Source organism: Podarcis filfolensis (genome assembly GCF_964270895.1).
Source record: "Podarcis filfolensis genome assembly, chromosome: 14".
NCBI classification, from domain to species: Eukaryota; Metazoa; Chordata; class Lepidosauria; order Squamata; family Lacertidae; genus Podarcis; species Podarcis filfolensis.
The window spans coordinates 31,129,314-31,145,135 of record NC_139616.1 but is presented as its reverse complement, the minus strand read 5'-3'; the positions used below and the strand labels follow the sequence as shown (position 1 = coordinate 31,145,135).

Here is a 15,822-nt window from a genome sequence, read left to right as displayed (position 1 = left end):
TTGGCTGGGGAGGGCGGGGTATAAATAAAAAATTATTATTATTATTATTAATGCTCTGGTTGATGTAGGGAACTAGAATACATACTCTGAGCCTGTGCCTTGATACCAAGCAGATACAGAAACAGCTCTTTCAACAATAAATTTGTACATGTCTCTTAACTTGCCACAAAGTAACACATGACTAGTTCTCACTCTATTGGTAAACCTCTAGGTGGGTTGTACCATTTCAGATATTAGGTGAAGTCTCTCAAGATACAGTAATAAGAAGTTCCTGCATATGAAACACAAAAATCTCCACACACACACAATCATATCACATATTTGTTTTCATGTACATTCATATCAGAAGACCCAGCTGGATCAGCGCAAAGGCCCATCTAATTCAGCATGCTATTATCACAGTGCCCATGGCAATCCCATCTTAATTCTACCATAAGTAGCAAAAGTGACAACATTTAAGCTCTATTTTAACCAATCACCCTGCACTTTTATGGATTAATCACCTTTTAGGCTAACACCAAAGCCTGTCTGAATATTTTTATTATTCTTAAGGATAGCAACATCTTGATCACCTTTCTGCAGGGATGCTTTTGATTTTCTGATCACCAAAGTCTTTAATCTTGTTTCTGATCAAGATATAGAGAGAATAGATGGTGGGTTTTAATAATGTTTCTAAGAAGTTATCAGCACTTTCTGCATAGAAGAAAAGAAATCTTTTTTGTTGTTTTTATATCTAAATATGATGCAGCCTTCCTTATTTTAAACCACTATGGCTACAATCTTATACACAATTACATGGGAGTGAGCCCCAAGTAGACCTGCACAGGACTGCACCTTTAAGACCTGGAGCATGATCCCTGGGAGTGTTTTCTTCCTTCCCCCACCCTGGGATGACTGAGCAGGGTCAGTGCCCTATGACTACATATTTAAGAGCATTACCCAGAGAGAGGATTCATCCCGCATCGAAAGCCCTTCCCCATCTCAATGCATTTTCTGTAAATAACCCCTAGTACGAGCAGAGCAGTGGCCCAATTAAAAATGGCGAGCATCTCGCGTGGCTGGCTGTGTGCAGGATACAATAGAAGGGGGCTGGAAGCTTTTAGAAAGAAAGAAAAAAACCCAAACGCCGAGCGGCTGCCGGAATCAACAGTCAAGGGGAGGGGGAGATTGGGGAAAAAGCAGCATTCCTGAGCGCAGCGATCTGTCCCAAGAAAAGGGATATCACCGAGGCCCCCCATTGCCAGAACCAGTTCGACACCGTTCCTTCTCCAACCCCCGAGCCCGAAAATACACTGCAAAGAAGCACCTCCTGCTCGAGGTCAACCGATCTCGGAGCCCTGCAAAGAAGCAATATTGGGGCACCCGAAGTGTCCGCCGCTTTCTCAAGCTTTGCATCTAGAGAAAGATGCTTTGCTCATAATGTTCACGCCAGAGCTCTCCACAAGAAGTGAACTCCCAACTTCCACGGAAGTCAGGGACAAACTCCCCCCCCCCCCGGGTTTTCTCTTTATGGGAAACACCTCTTTTCTCTCCCCACCCCCAATTTACAAGCCTCCGGGACACCGCCCCGCGCCCCGCCCCAAGAGCGCCAAACCAGCTCGCATACACAGAGGCGCGCGCACCCCGTTCCCCAGCCTGGAAAACAAGCAGAGCCGCCACCCCCACTTCTTCACCGGCTTCCTAAAACTTTTCAACTTCGGCCTCACAGCGCACACAAGAGTCAAATGAAAGGCGGCTCTCCGATCTGGAGAAAGCCAACCCTTATATTTCCCAAAGGTCTTTCCAAGTTGGCTGGTGGGATAGGACCTGGAGCAGCAGCCTTATCTGGCCGGTATCTTCAAGGAAAAGCAGGCATGGCCGGTGGGGCAGGAGGCAAAAAGGAGGCCCCAGCCCTAAAGGGGAAGGAAGGCTACAGGGAAAGGATGCTGGCCACAGAACTAAGATACGTGTCCCTGTAGTGGATGAGGAATAGAGAGGAATTAAGGGTGTATTTCCAGAAGACCAAGCAGTGCCTTGTGCAGGGATTACTGAGAATGGAGAGAGCACAGAACCAGGAGACCTGTAAAGGTCAAGGCAATCCAAAGGTTGGTGGGTAAAATGGGTGCAGAACTATGGAATACAGAGATGAGACAGAGTGCATTATGTGTCTCTTTCAGCATTCAACTGAGTTGGAAGAGAGAGGTATAAGCTTTTTTATATGCCTAAGGAAGAGAAATTGGAAAGCAAGATCTGAAGGCGCAGTTTAGGCACAGAGTTGAAAGGAATCAAAATATGACTACACGGATATGGCATGGATAAGAACATGGATATGGTGCTGCAGGAGTATCGTGTTAAGACTCTGTGGAGGCACATGCAGAGTAAAGTGATAAGATAGCTGCAGACTTGAAAGATAAAGTGACTGGAGTTCCCACAAAGTTGAGATAATGCCAGGAAGGGGAAAACTGTGGGAGGGGGTACTATAAAGTTAGGAAATCAAAAGCCTACATAGTATTAGGGGCCAAGGGAGAAGAAAATATGGAAAAGAGTCAAGGTATGCAAAGGGGGAAAGTGTTTGGGAAAAGTGAATGTATGGGGGAAACACAGAATCTGGGGGCTTTGGAACTGAGGTCATGGATCTAAGTGTATGAGAAGAGGGTGCATAGGGGGAGATGCTGAAGAAAGCAGAGAAACTTAAAATGTAAGATACAAAAGCTGAGAAAAAAGTGTGAGGCCCCTAAGGTCAGCAAGAGAAGCAAAAGATAGCCAGATACAACATGCGGGAGGGACTGCAGTAGGGGTGCAGGAGGCAGTAAGTGCCAGGATGGGAACATAGTTGGAGAAGGAGAAATCATAAGGGGAAGAACAGGGGTGTATGCTCATTATTTATTTCAAAGAAGGTTTAAAAAACAAGAGGAGGGGAGAGGGACTACCACCGTCCAGTGCCATCCAGGATGTTGAGGGGGGCGGGTGTTTGTGTCTCTGGAGGAACTGCAGAACCAAATCAGAGCAGTCACCGTCCTGGGGGGAGGGAGGAGAGTGGAATGGATTGCAAAAGACACTTGAGATGAGGGGGTTGGGGGAGGATGCTGAAAGGAGGGAGAAATGGGGGCGCAGAAAGAAAGTGGGAGGTGGAGTAAATACAGACTGCAATCCGCGAAGCAGGGGAGGCTGCAGCCTCCACACACACACACACACACACACACACACACACACAGCGCAAAACCCCCTGCCCCTTACCTTCCATCTCCATGTCCTCGGGCTCGCTCAGCTGCTGCTCCCCGGGCTTCTGCTGCTGCTGTTGTTGCTGTTGCTGGTGGTGGTTCATGTCGGGCTGCGGGAGCTCAGGCTCGGCGGCCTGGGCCTTGGCTGAGGGAGGAGGGCGAGGAGGCGGCGGCGGCAGGAGCTGCTGCTGCGGAGGCCCCGCGTCGAGCGGCGATGAGCGCTGGAAAGGCAGGAGCTGCTGAGGCAGAGACTGGGGCTGAGTCGGCTGGCGGCGGGGCGGCTCCGCGGCCTGGAGCTGGTGAGGCTGCAATTGCTGCTGCTGCTGTTGGGCTTCGGGCTGCTGCTGCTGCTGGACTCCGGCGGCGGGCAGGGAGCGGGCGGCCGCCGGGGGAGGCAGCGAGACGCGCACGTATTTACTGGCTATTCGCCCAATGGCGGCGGGGGTGGGAGTGGGAGGAGGAGTGAGGAAGGAGGAGGATGGAGGGCCGAGCTCGCCTCAGAGCGGGTGCAGGCTGAGGCAAAGTCCCGGTCCGGCGGTGGCTGCGGAGGAGGAGGGCGACGTCTAGGCCCTGCTGCTGCTGCTGCTGGGTCTCCTCCTCCTCCCCCCGGGCTGGGCCGGCTCCGGTGAGGAGGGAGGCCCGGCGGCGCGGGCAGCGCCAAGGCGGGCGGGCTCCTTCGACGGCGACAGGCGGCGTTGGGAGCGAGTCGGGCCTGCTCCTCCTCCGCCGCCTTCGCTGCCTCTCAAAATGGCGGCCGCGAAATGTCACATCCGCATGGAGGATGGGGGCTCCGCCGGAGTGTCGCGGCGGCGTGAGGAGGGAGAGAGAGAAGGCCGGCCGGGTGGCTGGCGAGCTAGCCAGGGAGGGCAAGAGGAGGAGGAGGTGGCCGCGGCGGCGGCAACAGCAGCAGCGGAGGACGAGATGCTCCGCCTCGCCTGCTTCAGCTCGGCCTGCAACGGCCGGGAGGAGGAGGAGGAGAGTGAGCGAGAGAGTGGGAGGGAGCGAGGGACGAGCTCAGGACGACGGAAGGAAGGAAGGAAAGAAGGAAGCGGGAGGGAGAGAGAGAGAGCAGCGCCGCGGCAGCCCCGGGAACAGCAGCCACCGCCGCCACAGCGAAAGGGAAGAGGAGGAGGAGGAGCCACTGAGGCGAAGGCCGGCCGGCCGGGGCGCGGAACGCCACCCCCCCCAACACGCACAGACCCACACGCTGTCCCGGGGGGAGGGTCGGAAGGAAAGAGTGAGAGCAGAATATGGGGGAGGGCGGAGAGATTGGGAAGGAAGAGGGGTGTATGGGGGAAGGAGGGGTGCGTGGTTGTGGGTGAGATTGAAAGAGGGGGTGGGAACAAGGGGGGTAGAGGTAAACTAGGGAAGGTGGGAAGGAAGAGAGGTGCACTTAGAGGGTGCTGGCGGTGGGTGAGACTGGAAGAGGAGGGAGATGGAGGGAATGTGAAAGTTGGGTTAGAGGCGAGAGATGAAAGGCAGAGGGTCCTACGGCGGGGGGAGGGGAGTAGGAAGGGTGTAATTCGGAGAAGGAGGGGAGGGGATGCGAAAAGTTGGGGAGCTGTAAGATGAAAACAAAGGGGACCCTGGAAATATTACGACGGGGCATTAGGGATGTACTTGGGGGTGTGCTTAGTGGAGGGGTGAGGAGATGGCAATGGGAACAGCAGGGAGGGGATGGGGAGGGAGGTGTGGGTGTCTTGGAGGAATGAAGGAGAGCGGAAGGAATTGGGGTTTATATGGAGGGTTGGGGGCAGGGGTGCCTGGCGATGGGCAAAATTGAAATGGGAGGTAAGGGTGGGGAGAGCAGGGAGGACTGGTAGGGGCGTACCTGGGGGAGCGGAAGAATGGGAAGTGGCTGGGTGGGGGGATGTGAGAAAAATAGAGCACAGAGAGATGCAAATGAGAGATCCTTGAAGAAAGGGGCAACAGTCAGGGGTGAGAAGCTGGAGGGATGTGGAAGATGGCCAGGGCAGAAAGCATGCCAGAGGATAGAGAAGAATGGTAAGGTGGGGGTTCTGTTGAAGCAGTGTAAGACTGATGAAATGTTTGGAATGTGAAAGGAGGGGAAGTCAGTTGTGGGAGAGGTGTAAAAGGAAGGTCTTCCTGTTTGGAGGAGGTAGTTCACATTCACACCATACATTTAAAGCTCAATAATACCACTTTAAACAGTCGTGGTCCCCCCCCCTCCCAAGAATTCTAGGAGCTGTAGTTTGTTAAGAGTGCTGAGAGTGAGTATTCCCCAGATGGGGCTACACTTTTCAGAGTGGTTTAACAATCAGTCACATGAAACTGTGCCCTTAACAAACCACAGCTCCCAGAATTCTTTGGGGGAAGGCCATGACTGTTTAAAGTGGTATCATAGCGCTTTAAATGTATGGTGTGAATGCGGCCTTCACCCACTTAGGGCAATCTTGATAAGCAGAACCAAGTGGAAGGAGTTGTAAAAAAGGAAGCTGGGGGCTGGTGAAGGTACCAGGAAATAGTGGAGTGGTGTGGTTCAAACAGGGACTGGGGAAGTTGATTCGGGAGTTAAGAAGGGGAACTATGAGACTCTAGTGTGGGAAAAAGCATAGAGAGGATAGTGTTGGGGAGGTGGGAAGAGAGCGCCACCATCAGGAGATTTAAGGAGGTTGTAATGAAAGAAACTGAAGATAGGTAAAAATGAAGGAAAACTTTGTGGGATATGTGAAGAGCAGGACAATAGCCCCAAGGTCCTCTTTGAAGAGGCGGGAGTGGGAGATGGCTTGCGGTGGCAAGCTATTATGTGGAGAAGGAGAAACATAAGAAGTCAGAGCATTACTCCAAGAAGCTCTCCAGAGTTTCAGATGGATCTTTCCCAGTCACACCAGAGATTTATCTTGGAGTCTCTTTCACAGCAGGGGAGTGCTTTCTCTAAGATGTTGCTCTTAAGTGCTGTTTCCAGAGAGCAAGCCAAGTCCCTCTTCTGCAGCAAAAACATCTCAGAGGCTTCTAGCATCTTAAAATTGGGAATCTGCTTCCCTGCGGATGTTGTGGGACTCCCTTCAACTCCAGAGATTATTTATTTGTTTGGATAATTTATGTATCACCCTTTGAACCGGCCACATGGCAGTTTGCAATAAAACCAGGGAGATAAGAATGCATAACAACAATAAAAACAGCATTAAAAAACACAACAAATCACTGAATCACAATTACTAATAGCAGCAGCCTTTCCTCTTTCTAAGATGCATCATGACTATTTGCCTGAAGCTATAAAGAGATGAGGTTTGTTGCACCTCAATAGGAAGAGAATTCCACATGCAAAGAGCCACCACTGAAAACCTTCCTGGCCCCTCACACCAGGTATGTCATCACATGTAGAGACCTCATCTGATGTCAAAACAAAGTCAGGTTGATATGGAAAAAGATTTGGTTTGGAGGGTCACAGACTTCTATCTGCCTTAAAGTTAAACTCTTAATAATTATTGCAAAAAACGCATGGACTAGAGTGGACGGAGTGAATTCTGGATGGGGAAACTGATGTCATTATAAATTTGTTGATCTTTATGGTGCTCAAGACTAAGAAACATATGAAAAAACAGCACATGTGCTGCCCCCTATTTTTTTTTTTATCAGGCAGAACAGGGAAGAGTAAGGAGAACTGGGGAAGTAAGGAAAAAGAGAGGTTGAACAAAATGAGATATTATAGATAGGGATTGCAGCAAGCAGAGATGACAGCTCATTTTAACAATTCAATGGTTTGCATTCCAACTCAGACGAAACCTCCACTGGTTGAATGAGGCTTAACTGTTAGGTAAGCCCCAGCTTCCTTCTGAGTAGATATGCGCTATAAAAGTGCCACAGATAATTTATAATCTTCAGCTTCATAATTCTGTGGAACAGGTCTCAGAAATCTCACAACAGAATTTAACATCTAATGTAGTTCCAGAGAGCTCATGGGAAGAAATAGCCCTAACCCTTTAGCAAGGATTCACAAATACACTTGCAACGTCACTGCTGGTGAGGACAACTTTTGCACAAATAGAAAAGAAGCTGCTTTATAGAGAGTCAGACCATTTGTCCATCTATTGTCTATACTAGCTGGCAACAGCTTGTCAGGATTTCAGACAGGAGTCTTTTCCAGCCTTCTGTGGAGACACCAGGGATTGAACCTGGGACTTTAATGAGTGTAGAGCATGTTTTCTACCACTAACACCATCCATATGCAGTCAGAATGATGAGCTTAAATCCAGTGCCTTAGACCACAGGCCAACCCTACCACATCCCACTTCAAGGAGAGCCCCTGGCCTCTTAGGCCTGGAAGAACATGAGAACTTTGCAATACCAGGCTTGCTTCAGAAGCACAAGAGAAATGCAAGGACCTTTCCCCTGATGCCGCGTTGAATCTCAGAGTTACTTGGAGAGCTGTTGGAAGACTTCATGCTTTACTTTTAATATCTGAGCTTTAGCCTTATGGGAATTCCCCTCCTCCTCTTTTTTTTTTGCAAATGAAGGGAAGGAGCTTGCTATTGACAGTTGTGCTGGGTCTTGAGCTCAGGGGAATGCCAGAAGACCCCCCCGTTCTCTCCTTCTTGAAAGGGAGGGTAGGATCATGGCACAAACAAATTTGGCTGGTTACGAAGTTAAGCTAAGATTTGTAGACCCCTAGCATTCATGCATACGTTTTACTATAGATTTGATGGCGATACAGCCACAGACTTCTGTGTCATGAAAGGTTGTGCAACCCCTCACACACAAAACCCCCAAAGTGATAGCTTTGCTAAAATCTAAAAGAACCCTATGGCAAAAAGCCAGTACTTGTGAGAAGGTGACGTTGATGATCTTGGGCAAAGGAACAGCTGCAGAGAGTTGCAGTTTCTACCCCACAGCTTCCAGCATACTCTCCTCCCCATTTTCATTTTTTTTAAATTTACAGCACCTTTACAGCTGCTCCTGTAAACCTTGATGGTCATGGAATAGACACTGATGAGCCAATGAATTAAAATACTTGAGTTTGAGGTTAAACACCAAGAGCCATTTCCAAATCGTCATTTTTTTCTTACTGCCTTCGGTGAATTTATTTTTATTTACAGATATTTTTAACCTGCCTTTCAATGCAAGTGCTCTCAGGATGGGGTACAGTAAAGCAATCTAAAACCTTATCAACAACAACATTCAATGGTAATGCCATAAAGCAAGGGCAGTAACAGAACAGCAACTGGTACAGCAATGACAAAATTGGAAAAACCAGCTATTGGGAATGTCAAATAAATACGTCTTTGGCTGGCGATAGAAACTAATAAATGTTGGTGTCATCCATATATCAGAAGAGAGGACATTCCATAAATGGGACATTGCCATAGAGAAGGAATCTTAGTTGGCATCAGCCTGCTTATGCATTGACTATACTTCTGGGGACTGTGGTAGGGTACTACTTGAACTGAGATTGTGCCTTCAGCCTTGTAGAATCAGTTCTCTCATTTTATTGGAATCCCCATAGCATACTGATGTGTCTTCAGTTTACAACGCAATAATGCATACTCAGGATCTCTTAACAGTCAACTAATCTCAATTAAGTGATTCTGAGTATATACTTCTGCATAAGACATTCTGTGTTGGATTAATCAAAGTTTCTCTAGAACAAAGCTCCAGATACCGCTGAACTATGGCTCCAATCACCCCTGGCCATTGACCATGTGTGGTGCAGCTGTGGGGGGCTGTGGTTCAGCAACATCTGGAGGGCCAAAGGTGCCCTACACCTGAACAACATTGGTAAGTGTGGAAGCTGCAGCTAGCACAAAATGCTGCAGGTAGGTGATTATCGGGGACCATCTCAAGGTACTTGTACTGGTGTACAAAGCCTAAACAGCTTGGGGTCTGATCACCTAAGAGGACACCTACGCTGCTATAGACAAGTCCACCCATTAGCATCAGTCTGGGGAGATCCTTCTTGGTGGTGGCACTCCAGCTTTGATGCTTCTCTTATTTACAAGCTTTATTTGTCAAGCTTTTTGACAAGTACCCACAATACAGTTTACATAGCAAAAGCAGAATAAAAACTAGAATACAGTAAAAACTACAAAAGGCAAAACAAGCAGCAGCAGCAGCAAGCTTAAAACAACACCTAGAACCAAGAATTATTATTTTTAAATGCAGATACTCTAGACTTTACATGAAGTTGTCTCCAGCTAAGTTCTACTCAAAGAAGACCCATTTAAATGAATGGACATGACTAATTTAAGCCTAGTAGTTTCTATGGGCTCTGAGTAGAAATTGGTTGGGGACAATTCCTGGTGCCTAAAGGATAGCAATGTAAGAGTCAGTAAATATTCCCAAGAAAAGAGTTAAATAGTTCATGCCTCTCTGGAAAAGATTCTGTGGTAGCCACACACCTTACTTCGGAATTTTGGGAACACACAGCTCTCACTTGACAGATTCAGAGGGGAGAAAGTGGATTGGGGCCTTTATGCATCTACTTGGATACTCCCAGTAGGACATATCCAACTAAGTTTTACTCAAAGTAAACCCACTGACATTGATAGGAATAGGTTATTCATATCTACTAATTTCAAGGAGTCTACTCTGGGTATGACGTAACACTGGATCCAACCCCTTTCTTCTGGCTAGCTGTTTGCATCTGAAGTCTTATTGTTCCTAGCAAGGTGTCATTTGAGATTAAGCATTCAGCATTGCCATGGGAAGAAGATAATCTTAACAAAGGTATTTTTTGTTTTAATGCAAATATTTATCAAGGGTTTAATGGGGATGTTTGGCATGCCCTAGTCCTGACCTGGTACCATACACAGGAGTCCACAGAGGATGACCCAGACACACACACACACCAGGTCAAGGACCTTGAGGAACAAGCAGTGCCCTCCGGTACTAGTATTGAGGATCCTCTTGAGAAGCCTTCAAAGAGGAGACTTGCTGAACAACCCATGGAGCTCTCAGAAAAGGACATGGATGCACCTCAGTCCTTAAAAACAATGGTGCCAAAAATCTGGGTCCAGACCAAAGAGCAACAACATAATATGATTCTGCATCCCCCTAGACACATTGTGCAGCTGATGAGTAAGCAATCCCTGAAACTCCATCACTTCTGCAGGTTGTGGTTAGGGTTTGGTCTAGAAGGCCACTGTATATAAGGTGCCTTCCACTTGCTGGAAATAACAAGGCTTGGGGCTGCTTCTTCCTGATTCTGGTGCCTCCTGTTCCCCAAAGAATGCTGTTTGGTCTAAAGTGATTTCTCCCCAGTTATTCTGGTTTTGACCCCCCCATTTCCCTCTACAAATATAGCCTTTGAGCACTTCTGTCACACTCTGTTATAAATACCTTATTCACATTGATAAACAGATTGTAGATTATTCCAGAATTTCAGTTTCATTGCAAAGATTTACAAGGGCAGCCAACATTGTGCATTCTGAAAATAATGATTGTCCAGAACCCAAAGACCTTCAAAATTATTTTTCTTTTCACTAGAATTTGAATTTTACAAATGCTGAAGTGTTGCATTAAAATCCATTAATACAGAATAGTTACAGCAAGGAACAACTTCTGAAATATGAGTTGTTAATATGGACTCTCAAATTCTTACATAATTTTGCACCTAAAATTTACACTTTTTGAAACCAATGAAATTTCTCCCTAAAATCAACCTGGAATTATCCAAGCTATAGGCAAATCTGTGTTTTTTAATTACTTAATGACAATTTTTTTCAACTCATGGGGAAAATGTAATTTAAAAAGAGCACTTTAGCATATTCCTGCTGCTTTTTATTGTCGTGAGGATTAGGGCTGCAAGTGTTAACTGGTAGATTAATCAATCCGATCCTAACTGGGATTGCTGGAAAGTGTTTTACTGAGTTCAATGTGAGTAACTTTCAAGTAACTGCGTGTAAGGATTGCTCTGTAACTGAGTAACTGGTGATCGGTTTCAAGGAGCGAAATTGCACGGATTCTGGTGTGTCATTGCATACAGTACTTAATATATTTATCTTTCCAAAAATATATGTGGTAACTGTAGATTGAATTCTACAGTCCTCGGTATCTTAAAAAGCTGGCTATGCTTTGGTTTTGTCAGTATGCAGATTTGTTTACATTAGACTTGATTGAAAGGCAGATGTTACATTATTTCACTGATAGCTCTTGTGAAGCCAAAAGTGCAATTTGCCTCACTTTATGTCACCATAAATATGTCGCCTGAATTTTTTTGCCTTTGTGGGCAACCTAGTCATAGCATATTTCTAAGCTAATCTAGTACTCAAGGGCTTTTTGTTTATTACTATTCTGTTTTTTAAATGAAATTGTTTAAACTGAAATAAATTTACACCTTGCTTATTATCGTAACACAATAGAACCAGAGGGATGGAATGAATGTTTTATAAACCTTCAAAATCTGGCTTTTCCCCCATGGGTCTTGGCAGTGCTTTTTTCTGGGGGGACGCAGGGGGACGCATATTCCAAAACATTTTGTGAATCTAAGTTTGGCCTCATTGAGGAGCAGCATTTCAATATGAGTAGGAAAATGAGAGTACCCCTAAACATTTTTTTTAGAAAGAAAAGGCACTGGGTCTTGGAAACCAGTCTTCATTTTCTTAATTTCTTGGGACTGTGAGGGTATATCTCTATTCCGTAGATTTAAACTATATAATAAACAATAACAATAATAATTGAGCTGGTTTAACAGTCATTGCTTCTCTTCCCTTATTTTGGAATGGGAGCCTAGTGATCTCCCATACCTTCACCAAACTACAGTTCCCAGGATTCTTTGTGGAAGTCTTTCATCATGCATGACTTACTTGAGAATAGCCTCCTAAGGTCCCAGTCGTCTGCAGAAAGGGCTGAATGGATTAACTTCCCAAACATGAGTATGTAATAACCTTGTCCTCCACAAATTCCCCTGCAATATTTAAAAACAAAATACAGGGCATGACATGTATTAAGAACATATACTAAAATGGAGTTCCTTCTTCTCAATTTCCCCCAGTATGAATTACTGTCAAGGTCTTATTCACATAGCACCTTTGATGTCCCTGATGCTTTGCAGAGCATGAGGAGGAGGAGATGGTGGTGTTTGAAATGTACCTTTCTGATGTTGGTGGAATATTTCAGATTTGATAAACTTGATAATCCAGTACCAAATACTGCTGCCTTGGGCTCCTTTTGGAGGAAAGGCAGGATATAAAACAAATTATACTTTTCTATCAGACTGGCCTCAGGTGTCAGAGCATCCACAGCTATATTCCCTAAAGTAGATACATGGGAAGCTACCTTCAACTGAGTCAGTCCATCTAGCTCAATATTGTCTACACCAGGCATAGGCAAACTCGGCCCTCCAGGTGTTTTTGGCCTATAACTCCCATGATCCCTAGCTAGCAGGACCAGTGGTCAGGGATGATGGGAATTGTAGTCCCAAAACATCTGGAGGGCCGAGTTTGCCTATGCCTGGTCTACACAGACTGACATGGACTTTCAGGAGGCTTTTCCAGTCCCACCTGGAGATTCGAGGGATAGAACACTGAGACCTTCTGCATGCCAATAAGCTACAGCCAATCTTTAGGGTCTTCTGTATTTGAAAGCTGAAACTTTATATTTAATACATGTTTGAGAAACCATTAAAAAAAAAAAAGGCCGAAGGAATAGTAACCAAGCTGGCTCCAACTTTGAAGCGCTTTGTTGGTTTGCTTTTGGCTTTTAGGTTGTCCCTCAAAGTTTACAACCATGTATGAATATCAGTCCATAAACCCAACACAAAATATCCAATTCCATCCAAGAAACATAAAAGCCAGCGCATCATCATCAACATCATCAACAACAACAACAATCTAAACTAGCCTCCATCCAATTTTCCTTGAAGTCTCAAAGACCCATTTAAAATTTAGGAAAGGAAAGTATTTGCCTGGTCTCATTTGTGATAAAAGTAATTATTATTCAGCAGGCATTCTAAGCGAGTTTTTACTCTGACTTTTATGGTTAACCTTAACCAATTTCATCTTGACAGGAATTTTTTGTGTGTAATATAAATAGATTAAATTAAATAAATTAAGAAAGAGATTGAAGTCTTAAAGTAAAATGTTTTGGCTTTTGCCTTATTCAGCCATGTGGATGTGAATCAAAGGGCATTCTAGCCAAGGTGGCAGTTACAGAACACTGAGGATGGAATATGTAGTTGAGTGTTATCAGAGATACAGTTTATCTTTCTGGGTTGACGTCACATGGTGTTATGGTGTTAAAAGTATTTATGTCCAGAAATACGCTCTTGTTTCTACTGTCCTTTGATCAGACAGCATCTTTAAAAGGGGACTCTGGCATAAAATTGCTAAACTTGGCAGTTGCGGCTGGTGGGGCCGAAGGCAAGGAACCCAACAGCAAGTAGACCCAGAGCCAATTGCAAGCAGGACCAGCTAAATCTAGCTTTGTCCCCATCTTCCTCCCTGCTCAATTCTATCAGGATGGCACTGAGACTAAGGCCTCATCTACACTATGCATTTAGAACAGAATCAACTTCAGTAAGTCATGGCTTCTTGTAAAGAATGCCAGGCACTGTAGTATTTTCAGGGGTGCAGAGAGGCCTTAGGAGACCCCTATTTCACCCACAGAGTTACAATTCTCAGAGTTCCTTGAGAGAAAGGAATTGACAATTAAAGCACTCTGGAAATTCTGTGCAGAGAATAGGGGATCCCCTAGCGACTCTCAGTACCCTAACCAAACTACAGTTCCCAGGAATCTTTGGGGAAAGTTGTGACTGTTTAAAGTGGTATAATATTGCTTTAAATTTATGGTGCAGAGGGATTGTAAGAAGGAGGAAGCTGACACAGGCAGCCACTCCTGGGACTAATTGTGAGCAAGAAGGAAAGTGAGGACTGAAGGCAGGCTGTTCCTCCTGTGCCCAGTTTACCCTAATGCATGCTCTGGTTATCTCCCGCTTGGACTACTGCAATGCGCTCTACGTGGGGCTACCTTTGAAGGTGACCTGGAAACTACAACTAGTCCAGAACGAGGCAGCTAGACTAGTGACTAGGGGCAGCTGCCGAGACAATATAACACCGGTCCTGAAAGACCTACATTGGCTCCCAGTACATTTCCGAGCACAATTCAAAGTGTTGGTGTTGACCTTTAAAGCCCTAAACGGCCTCGGCCCAGTGTACCTGAAGGAGCGTCTCCATCCCCATCGTTCTGCCCAGACACTGAGGTCCAGCGCTGAGGGCCTTCTGGCGGTTCCCTCACTGCAAGAAGCAAAGCTACAGGGAACCAGGCAGAGGGCCTTTTCAGTAGTGGCACCCACCCTGTGGAACGCCCTCCCATCAGATGTCAAAGCGATAAACAACTACCTGACATTCAGAAGACATCTTAAGGCAGCCCTGTTCAGGGAAGTTGTTTTTTTTTTTTTTAAGATATTTATTGAAGTTTTAAAAAAATAGAGAAAAAACAAAAGTTTTTAATGTGTGACATTTTAATGTTTTTTAATCTTTGTTGGAAGCCACCCAGAGTGGCTGGGGAAACCCAGCCAGATTGGTGGAGTACAAATAATATATTATTATTATTATTATTATTATTATTATTATTATTATTATTAGACCAGCCACCACTGAAACTGGATGAAGGGTAGAGAGGGATGCGTAATGCATAGAAACTAGCCTACTGAACAAAAGTAAAATTTTAGATCCATTGCCACTTCCACTTTTGCCTCTGGTCCTACCCACCACCAGCATGTGGCCCCCAGAAGTCTGCTCAGAAGATGTGGCCTTCATGCTGAAAAAAGGCTCCTCAGCCCTGTACATTTCAATTTGTGTAATGCCTGGATGCTTAGCCTCCAATCACTGTTGGACTACAACTCCCACCATCCCAGACCATGGACCATTCTTGCTCTGGCTGATGGGAGCTGGAGTTTCCCATCCCTGCCCTAGAGCTTTGACTTGATGGTCTACATGTACCTGGAATATAAAGACTTGGGAGGCTGTGGGGCCAAGGATCCTCTACAACTGCTGTCTCGGTGCTGGCTGAAGTGAGTTGGAAAAGGTACCCAGGTGAGTGAGCCACCAGTGTTCTGAAATTGGAATCTGCACAAATGTGGCGGAATGTTCAGCGCACAGCCCTGCCTCCCCATTGGCTGTGGCACAGCTAAGAAAGGGAAAGTGTGGTAAACAGAATGCTGAGCATGGCAACAGACAATAGGGTGGATATGTGCATGTGTGTGTGTGTGTGCATGCATGCATGTACTGTAGCATCCAGGGGGTCAGAATAGGAAGAAATGGCTCATGAAACCTTCCTCCTTAGAATTCTCCCTTGCAAACTGTGAAGTCTAAAATTTGCTAGATATTTCCCGGCCATTATTCACTGAATACTTGCCCTGTGTCCAACATACATTCATGGGGCCACTCCAGCACATTTTGCTGCCTGAAATGAAGGATAAGGTGGCATCCCCAGATTCTGCATGTGGAATCCAACCAGACTGGCTGTTGAGTCCTAGGTCGCATCGGCACTGTACGCTTAAAGCAGTATCGTACCACTATAAACAGCCAAGGCTTCCCCCAAAGAGTCCTTGGGAACTGTAGTTTTGCTGAGGGTGCTGAGAGTTGTTAGGGGACCCCATCCCTCTCAGAGAACTACAGTTCTTACAGGTCTCTGTGACGAGGTATTTACTGCTGAACCACTGTTG

General features: G+C 46.0%; 1 protein-coding gene across 7 annotated transcripts in view; it reads right to left on the bottom strand.

Annotated features, from left to right (window-relative positions):
• The window catches only part of USP7 (ubiquitin specific peptidase 7), an 84,766-nt gene extending 69,523 nt beyond the window's left edge, over nt 1-15,243 (bottom strand). For 4 of the 7 annotated variants that reach the window (XM_083584799.1, XM_083584803.1, XM_083584796.1 and 1 more), the window contains exons 1-2: nt 15,098-15,243; nt 11,963-12,063 (exon numbers count right to left, since the gene is read on the bottom strand). Coding sequence is in view for 4 of the 7 variants with exons in the window: in XM_083584796.1 (XP_083440922.1) it covers nt 11,963-12,029 (67 nt within the window). In the remaining 3 variants the exon portion in view is untranslated. Of the gene's footprint in view, nt 1-3,216; nt 4,383-11,962; nt 12,064-15,097 lie in introns of those variants that run through there. The other 3 variants (XM_083584802.1, XM_083584798.1, XM_083584801.1) reach the window with 3 other exon arrangements.
• Nucleotides 15,244-15,822: the final 579 nt, after the last annotated feature.